The sequence below is a fragment of the Triturus cristatus genome, chromosome 5_1 (genome assembly GCF_964204655.1).
Source record: "Triturus cristatus chromosome 5_1, aTriCri1.1, whole genome shotgun sequence".
NCBI classification, from domain to species: domain Eukaryota; kingdom Metazoa; phylum Chordata; class Amphibia; order Caudata; family Salamandridae; genus Triturus; species Triturus cristatus.
Genome location: NC_140587.1, coordinates 813,021,386 through 813,031,353, shown reverse-complemented (window position 1 = coordinate 813,031,353; position 9,968 = coordinate 813,021,386). Strand labels below are relative to the sequence as shown.

At 49.9% G+C, this 9,968-nt stretch overlaps 1 protein-coding gene across 5 annotated transcripts in view; it reads left to right on the top strand.

Annotated features, from left to right (window-relative positions):
* Nucleotides 1-5,042: 5,042 nt before the first annotated feature.
* Nucleotides 5,043-9,968, top strand: part of SPIRE1 (spire type actin nucleation factor 1) — a 490,495-nt gene continuing 485,569 nt past the window's right edge. For 4 of the 5 annotated variants that reach the window (XM_085605851.1, XM_085605848.1, XM_085605850.1 and 1 more), the window contains exon 1: nucleotides 5,171-5,684. In XM_085605851.1, the coding sequence (XP_085461977.1) occupies nucleotides 5,390-5,684 (295 nt within the window). In that variant the 5' untranslated portion in view covers nucleotides 5,171-5,389. Of the gene's footprint in view, nucleotides 5,685-9,968 lie in introns of all 5 variants that reach the window. The other variant, XM_085605852.1, reaches the window with a different exon arrangement.

Here is a 9,968-nt window from a genome sequence, read left to right as displayed (position 1 = left end):
CCGGAGTAACATTCGCCTCCAGGGCCGACTCCAGCCCCGAGATGTCAGTCTCCAGCTTCACCACCGCCTCGCTCCTAACCTTCTTGGCCACCACTATCTGGGCGAGGACGTGTCCGCGTATCACAGTTTTAAAGGCTTCCCAAAGGGACAACGCAGACGACACCGACCCCTCGTTTTCACTGAAGTATTGGTCCATGGCCCTAACCAGGCTGTCACGAGTCGCAGGGTCCCGCAGGTACCAAGGGTTAATAGGAGCTACCTGCCCTGCAGACCGCGACCCGGTGTCAAAGAGAAGCCACAGCGGAGAATGGTCGGAGATACCACGCGCCAAGTGTCTGACCTCTCGAATCCGACCAGTCTGCGCCGCGGGCATAAGGAAGTAGTCCAGCCTAGAGAGACTCCCATGCGCCCCCGAATGAAAGGTAAACTGACACTGGGTCGGATGCATTAGTCTCCAACTATCCACCAAGCCGAAGGTCTCCAACATCCCACCCAGCCATGACTGGGCGGCGGGGAGGGTCCTCGGTGGGTGACGATCCAGTTCACCCGAAACCACAGAGTTAAAGTCCCCGCCCATGAGCAGGAGGCCGTCCGGAAGGTCAAGCAGCATTCGACCCAAGTCAGTAAAGGTGGAGTTCTGGAGACCCGGGGGAACGTAGACCGAAACCAGGGTAAGGGGCTGCCCCTCCCACCTCCCAATCAAACACACATAGCGCCCTCTGTCATCCGAGACTATCCTCGTGATCTCCACCGGAAGGGAGGTTCGCAGGAGAATGCCCACCCCCCTGGAGCCCGTTGTGAAACCAGAATGGGCTACGAGGCGGTATCCCCCCCTGTTCATCGCATGGCAGACATTGCCGACCAAGTGCGTCTCCTGGAGAAACACCACATCAGGAGTCACACGACGCAAATATTGCAGTACAACACCCCGCTTAATACGATCCCCCAACCCATTGACGTTCCATGACATAAGCCTCAACCCGTCTCCCCCCATCCCCTCCAATAGATCAAGAGGCCCCCAGCCCGCAGCACGGTTCCCAAATATGGACAAAAATCAATACCTCGCCCTGTAAACAAAAAACACACAACAAAACAACCCCCCTTCCCCCCCAACCCCACCCCAAGTCCAACTCCCCCCACCCTGCACCCCTGCGGGCCAATGACCCCCCCCAACTTGCAGTGTGCCTGTCGCCCCCCTAACCCCATTCTACAAAAAGACCCCGGAGGAGGAAAGGGACCCGAACCCGCCCGCGCCCCTCACGGGTCCTGGTAAGACACAGTATGCAAAAGAAGTAAGACCCAACTGCACAGTGCAAAACCGCAAAAGCAAGGACCAAATGTCAGTCTAAGGGGACCCGTCACCTGCGGTGCCCCCAGAGGGCCCGGGCCGGCCACCCCCGTCCGGCAGCGAGTCCAGCCAGTCACTTGCGGCCACAGGAGAGTCAAAAAAGGCTGTCCGCTCTCCATGCTCCACTCGGAGTTTCGCCGGGTAGATCATCGAATACTTCAGGCCCCGCTCGCGGAGACGGCGCTTCACCCCTTGGAATCCCATCCGCTGTTTCTGGACCAGTTGCGTGAAGTCCGGATAAAAATTGATGGTCGAGTTCTCGTAGCGGACCGGGCCCCGGGTCCGTGAAGCCTGCAGAATAGCGTCGCGGTCCCTGTAGTGGAACAGTTTAGCCACGATAGGCCTCGGGGGGGCCCCCGGCCGCGGCCGGCCGCCCGGAACTCGATGGGCCCACTCCACGGCGAAGAATTTACTTAGGCCAGCCGGGGACAGCTGTTGCAGGATAAGTTCCTCGACCACGAGGTCCACCGGGCGGCCGTCTGAGGACTCCGGTACACCAATGATGCGGATGTTGTTGCGTCGGGCCCGTCCCTCGAAGTCCTCAAGCCGCCGGGCCATATGGTCGTTGACCACTCTAATGTCCCCAAGCGCGGCCCGCAGATCCGACACCTCCGCACCCAGGGTGGAGGTCCGTGTATCAAGGGCCTGGACCTTCTCGTTGGTTTTGGAGAGGTCGGCCCGAATCAGGGTGACATCGATTGCGACAGTGTCGATCTTACGGGCCAGGGCCTCATATTGCGTCGCGATGGTTTCCCTGATGCCCTCGATGGCGCCCATAATGTCCTGCAGGGAAAGTTCCGCAGAGACGGTCGTGCCTCCCCCCGCAGCATCCGGGGAGAGGCCAGTAGCGCCAGGGGGCCCCCTGCCCTGGGTGTAGCGGTCCATGTTGTTGCTCTGGACCGCTCCCCCGCGCAGAGAAGCCTTGGTCTTGCGCCCCTCCGGACCCCCTTTGCCCGCCATGCGAGCGCAGTCTCTCAATGGGACCTCCGATCAAAAGGTGTGCGGGCGCCAGCCAAAGGACCACAAACTGCCGATGTGGGGGTCGGAGGCGTCAGGCCCACCAGTAGCAGATGGAAGCAAGCCTCGGGCAGAGGCCCAGGAGGCACCTCGCCACCTTGAGCACGCACGCCAGCCGATCTCCTGAAGGCCAAAATCGAAACCGAAAGCGCTGACTCGGCAACTGGCACCGCGCTGAGGCCGCTGTTGTTCAATTGCAGCCCGGCCCCACGGGTCACCTTCACCCCGGCCACCTCCGCCGGGTGGGTCCCAAAAGTTCCGACGACGACAACTCAGGATTCCCAGGTCCAATTAGAATTTTAAAAAGAGATATATGATCAGCTGGTCTTCATCTCCCAGATTCCATAAACCAAATCAGGATAATCTCAGGATATATTCCGAGGAGCAGAAAGGGTCCGGGGAGCCCTGTGCTCACGCGACCATCTTAGATGCGCGCTAGGCTCCTCCTCGGTGTGTGTACTTCTTGTCCTTCACAATCCCTGCAAGCATGCTGGATGGTTTCCAAACATGGCAAGAAGGGCGCTCACATTGTGTCTTATTTGTTGGCCACTAATCTGTCTGATAGGTTTCAGCACTGTTTTCTGCAGTCACTAGGTCTCTCTTCAGTCAAAATACCTACCTCATAACTTTGGCTGTTCCTAAATCAACTCTGTGGTTCTAATTACATCAATTTTACACAATGGTGAAAGTTTGAGGTGGCGTTGCAGTGGTTCAAACATATCTGCATGCTACGCATAATTCTCTGCAGTAGTATACTTTTAACTGATATAGCTAAAGGAACAGCCATCGCTCTGTTCAATATTTTACTTTGTATATTTAAGCCTTTTAGGGATTTAAAAATCCTCCCAAAGTTTTATGTGTTTGCTTTACTGATGTCAAGTCTTGATTCTTGGATGCCCAAATTGTCTTCCTGTATTCTTTTACTACCTTTAAATTCTAGGACATTGTTAGGTGTGGTTAAAGCTGAAGGCGTTTCGCCCACAGACCAGGCACGAGTAACTTATGTATGCTTGGGCAGTGCTGACTGTACATGTACCTAAGGACCATGGCTACACTATGGCTGCAGAAAGACCCTCTGAGCACATCTCACAAACAAATGCATAAGAGAGTAATTTTGAGGGTGTGTATTTTGTTAGTGTATAGACCTGTTCAGGAGATTCTTAATTAAAAAATAATGCCAGACGGTTTCAGAGAGTAAATTGATAATGGCAGGCATGAGACTACAGAACAACTGCAACCTGTTTTGGAGGCTAATAAACACACTACAAGTGACTTCAAGTGACTATAAAAGGGGTTTCAGAACCATGAACTTGATAGTGTCCCTCGTACAGAACTATCTATCTTAGTATCGCTCGTCTTTCTTTGGCATGTGGATGACAATCGGTCTAGGAAGGTAGCTCCTACTGCCCATCACAACAAAGAATACCGGATACATGGGATTTTTTAACATGTTGTTACAAACATGTGAGGGATTCAATTTTGTAAAAGATCTCATTAATCACTAATTTCTTATGGTTAAAAATCTTGTGACAATACAGTATGGTCTACAATCTGAATTAATATGTGTGCAGTGTATCCACTTATAACTGTAGAATTCTTAGGGAATATCATTTGCCATGCTCAGCATACCAAACGCAGTGTGCAACTCGCTTTTTTTAAATACTTGTCAAAGTGCTAAAATTGTCAGTGTGTATAATGGTGGCATGTTTGGTAGGTTAATAAATTTGTCAGTTCTGATATTCACAATTATAGTTTCTAGCATTTTTAATACAATGCATGAAATGTGCTTTGCTCCTGGTGCCAAATTGTGGATGCCTAGCTTGTAGAACTTAATGGCTTGTCTACTGTAGATAGTCATACCCTCAAGGTTATCCACATATGTTGCTGTTCATTTCTTCAGACAGGGAACTCCAGCCACATGCTTAAGAACTGACTAGCTTTCATTTGTCTTGTATGCTCTCAAATTTACTCATGATAGACCTTCTATGCATATGCGCGAAGCCTTAAGATCTGATGTCACTTCCTGTGAGGTCATGATGCCACTTCCCTTGATGCTATGTATGTCACGTGCCATGATACCACTTGCATACTGCCTGCTTGCTTTGTCCCCCCACTTCTTTTTTGTAGGTCTTGTGTCATGTATTGCTTTATCTTAAACTGCACGATGCTCTTCGTACCTTTGAGACAGATTCTGCCGTGGAAGAATACAAAATAAACTGCTGTTTTGCAGTCTGGATTTTCGGTTCACTTTGTTTCCCTGATTTGATTATTTTTTTCGACGCTCGCTAGACTAGGACAATGTGACATTGAGTTGAAATCAGGAAGCTGGATAAATTCAAGATAATCGTGTTGTGCTTTATTAAATATTATGAAGGCAATAAATCCATTGGTTAAGACATCAAGTCCAGAGATACAGTCTGTCGGTGAAATGAATACGTGTGATAAAGTAAAGCTTGTAATAACACAATAATATAACTGTACTAATAATAAACGTGATAAAATCGTAGGTCTGTGATAAAACAAACTGTGGCTGTGTAGTGGAACCAAAAGTCTATTGATATAAAGAAAATGTGACATAAAGGGGGGGGCTACATGCGGGGGTCACGTGATGAAATAAGAGTTTGACAGCTCTTACTGAGCCTGGGAGCGCTTCTGGCTGTAGGAGATTAGACGCGGCCGGTGCAGGAGGACGCAGCCCAGTGTCGGTGCGCGGTTCCGGCAGAGGGCGCTCATGACTGGGCTGAGCTCTGGAGCCGAGGAGGAGAGGCGGCGGCAGGAGCTGAGCTGGGAGCGGGAGGCGTTGCCGAGGGAGGGCACAAGCGTATCCGCCTCCTGAGCCGCTGCTGTCGCGGCTCCGATCTGTACCTGGCACCCGGCTCCGGTCTCCTGGTTCCTGTGAGGCTTCTCCCGGAGACCCCCTGTGAACTGGTCCTTCCCGCCTTCCGGACGGGGCCTGCGCTGCCCGAGGATGCTGCAGGCAGCGCCGCCGCCGTGATTGAGTTCAACCGCTGCGGAGCCCCGGGCATGGCAGGCAGTGTACGCGGCGAGGAGCGGGCCGCCCCCCGGGAGGAGGCTGCGGAGAGCCCCGGGGAGGAGGAGAGCCCCGGCGAGGCGCTGAGCCTGCGGGACATCCTGCGGCTCTACAACCAGCCCATCAACGAGGAGCAGGCGTGGGCCGTGTGCTACCAGAGCTGCGCCGCGCTGCAGCGGGGGCCCCGGGCCAGGATTGCCGGCCCCGCCGACATCTGCATCTGCAAGGACGGCACGGTCAGCACCGAGCTCCCGGAGCCCCAGCGAGGGGCCAGCGCTGCGGTCACAGGTGAGGGGCCCCAGCCTAGGGCGCTGCGCCCTCCGACGGGGATGCCGCTGGCCAGCAGCGCACGCACCCTGCCCGGCAGCGCACGCACCCTTCCCGGCAGCACACGCACCCTTCCCGGCAGCACACGCACCCTGCCCGGCAGCACACGCACCTCCTTGCACGCGCGAGCGCCCAGAGGTGCGGACGGGTTCAAGATGGGTTGAGAAATCCACTGATCCCCGTCACCTCTAGTTCACTATAAGCGCTGCTGTGATTCCCTCCAGTGCTGTAGTCTCTCCTCAGTAATAATGCCGCCCTCCTCGCGCCTGAGTTGTGTGCGCCAGCGGAGCGCTCCCGAGCATCGCGCACTTGTGCCTGTATCTGTGACCCTGACATCCCAGCATGTGTCCTTAAAGGAGCCGGGCCTTCATGCGTCCCTGGCCTACAACATCTTTCTGGTAGTAAGTCTCCTGTCCTCTGCTTTCTTCCGTCTATTGATATGACCCCCCCCCCCCATCTATAATAAACAATAGGTAAGTCAATAATATTAAGTTAATGTCCAAAAGAACAAACTCGACATCTGTGCCCAGAGCATCCACCTCAAGCTGAGGTGAGGGCAGCCCTCCTGTGGGAGCCTCATCCTTATGCATGGCTTGGCCAGCACACCATCTTCCTTCAGCTCTGAGGATAACATGACAGCGACTCAAATAATAACAGACTTCCGTCTATTATAGCACCCCTCCCCCACCTCCTGGGTACCGTAAGGGGGGCTGGGGCTGCTGGTGTCCTGCTTTGTCTTGAAGATGAGGAGGAGGATGGGGGGGGTGTAAAGGGTCTTGAGGGATCGGCACAGTGAGGGCTTTGTGTGCTGGAGGGACCTCCATGGGGACCTGGGATAACAGACATGGTGAGCTGCCAGGCCGCCCATGAGGAGGAGGGGGGCGGGATTGTTGTGAATGATCTGGTACCCTGCCGGAAGCTGCCTCGTGGGGTAGATTTCCTCCCAGTGCAGCTGGGCAAGGTGCATACCAGCACCGTGCAAACTTCTGAGCATCAGGAGAATGCACAAGGCAGCCAGGCCTGTGTGTTTACATTTTGTGGCGCTGGCCGTCACCCAGTGATGGAAATGAGCTGGCCCAATGTATCGTGCTCAGTCCGTGTCTTAGTTATTTCAGCCATTCATGGTCGTCATTAGTGGCTCTTTTTTCCTCGTGCACCTATTTAGAATTAACCGAAATGGCACGTGAAATAAACTCAGTCTGGCGGCTGGTTGAGGCTTTCAGTCAACTAGTGAATGATTCTATGCGCTTTTCATGTAATCAAAGGCTTGCTTCCAAGAGGTGTGCTTTAAATTCGATTTCACCGGCATAATAAATAGCAGTGTGTCCGAATTACATACATTATTTCCGCACGGTGTTTATTGCAGGACCCTTCGTTTCCAGTCAGTGGGTCATTAGACGCGGTGATTTACCGTCCGTTCATCTACGGCCGTGTGAGCGCACGGTTCATTATGGGAAGACATGATGGCGCGTTCATTGAACTGGCCGCCGGTGTGTGAAGGCTCCGCGGATCTCACGGCGACGCCAGATCCATATTTAGCGGCGCGCACCGTGCGCATTGGCTGCGGTTGTAAACAAAGGACGCGGCGCGTGCACTGGAGGGGCAGTGTCACCATCAGTTAACCCCCCTTCAGCGAGGACATCTCATGCTTTGTGTGGTGTTCGGGAGGGTCCTGTCAGTCATGATTTCGGGGGATCTTAGGCTGAGGTTACGGAGGGAGTTGGTGTCTGTGAATATGGAAAGCAGATACTCGGGAGTGCGATTGACAAAGGTATGAATGAGACTAAATTGGAAATTGTGCTTGTACAAGTCCAAAGGCAGCTGTTTATTGGCAGTTCACCTGCGTTTCCTGTCACTCTTGCGTAATATACAGTTATATTTGTAATTACGTGTAGTATTCACGTGCAGTGAGAACTAATGTACATAGTTTTCAGGAGTCTTGTAATTGGAACTTATTTTGATACAATTTCTGGCCTTGTCACCTTTGAATTTTTTTAATAGTTACCAGCTCCTCACATCCTGAAGCAAGCATTAGTAAAATCAATAGTTCTGGCCTTTGCATGTTGGCGCGATTGTTGTCTTGTTGTTGCGACCATATGCCATAAAAGTAAAAAAGTAAACATCGCGCCCCCCTAAACGTGGCTGCCATATGCTTGTAATAAACAATTAAAATAAAAAAAATACCCCTAATGTATAATTTTAATACAGTAGTGTGGGTGCATCCTAGCAAACAGGTGTACTTAGAACTGGTATAGAATCCTTGTTATGTTTAATTTATCACAGAGAAATAGAACACTTATTGGTGCAAAGAAAAGGCACTCTTGGCTTTGAATTATTGTAACTTGAAGACATGGTTTACACCTAAGGATAACTAAAAAGAGATCCTTTTTGTATAAGTTAGTTGTGGCATATGGATTTTAAATGTTGGTTAATGACCCAAAAAGTTGCTACTTTGTTGGTGGAACAAAATTTGCAGTGCATGCGCTATGTCTCTTCTGGATCCGCTCACAGTTTCAGTCGAAATGTGAGCATTCATAATGAACACATGCATTAAGCACACATATCACACACTGGTTGATCTCATGCCTGCTATTTTTGTGAAACATGCTTTATTTAATACAGCAGGCAAGATTTCAGTTTGCTTTTATGTGACACAAATGTTTTCAGTGTGCGTGTGTGGTATTTTTATGCCAGTGTTTGACACTTGGACACACTTTCACAGTTTGAGTAAAACACCTATGCCCATATAAAGACATATTAATAAAGTTACCATCTTTTATGCACTACAGTGATTGGGCAATGGTCTCAAAAAAGCCCAGTATGCAAAGTGCTTCTGGTATAAATTCAGGAGTGCCAGAATTTAGGGGCCTCTTGAAAGCTGTGTTATATGCGCGCGCTCTCTCTCTTTATATAGTACCTGCATTGGGCTATAAATTAGAGTTGTTGTTTGTTGGACAGAAATAAAGTACCCGTGCCTGCCCTTTGTTTAGTTCTCACCAAGTCCTAGGAGTAATCACATTTAGCCTCGTGTGATTAATGGCATTCAGAAATTTCACTTTGTTGTCATTTATTAAATAAAAGAACCATCTACCATATCAGTTATAAAATGTAATTAGAGTTGGGTGCAACTAAACAAGTTCCCACGATCACTCATTCTCCTGGAAGGGTTGCCACCTACATATAAAATTGAAACTGTCAGTTTGGCCTTGGACGTTTTGTTTTGGCGTGTGTCAAAAGCTAACTGCGAAAATCTCAGAGAAAGAAAAGTTGCCGCTCATCAATCTGAGAAGGGGTTTAAAGCCATTTCCAAACCATATAAAGTCCAATATTCCACAGGGGGAACGATTTTTTATAATTGGAGAAAGGTAAATATGGTTGCCACTCTGCCCAGGAGGGGGCATACCAACACATTTACCCCAAGATCAGACAATATGATGCTTGTAGAGATCATAAAGAAACTAAAGGAACAGCTAGGGATCTGGAGACCCTCTATCAATATTGTAAACATTAAAGCTAATGATTCTACCTCTAGGAAAAAACGAAACAGAAGGGCTTATGGCTTTCATAGAAGGGCAGCCAGGAGAAAAACTCTTCTCTTCAAAAAATATAATCGGGGTCAACTTAGATCTGCAAAACAATAACTGAAAGAACAAGGCCTTTGGAACATGAGCCTGTTCGAATAAATGTTTCACAAAAACAAAACGCAGCTTATTGCAGTTACAGGGCCCAAATGCCTCATATTCAGTGAGTCCACCATTAATTCCTCTCTTTACCAGCAGCTTATAGTGGAAAATGTTATGCCACGTGCCAAACTGCTGAACCCCATCCAAAATGAATCCTGCAACAGGGCAGCTATCCAAAAAAGACCATTACAATTACGACTGAAAAATGCAAGGATCAGAATTTTGGGACGGCCAAGTAGAAGTTCAAATCATAATCCTCCCCTGAGCAGCTGCGGCTGACCTATAGAGAGCTGTGCATTACTGAACGCCCTCAATAGTCACAAGCGTAAGCAATTTTGTAAGATGGGGTAGGCTAGAATTCCTCCCAGGCAATGTGAGGCTCTGAAACTCTTACAGCAAATGATTACTTCATATTATTGATGCTAAATGTGGTTTCACGTGTTACTCAACCACAGGGCGTGCTTACTTTTTCACACAAGACAATTGTATAGTGTTTTAAAAAATATATTTTATTATTATCATTATTATGTAATTCATACTTTTTACACATAGCTTATTCAGT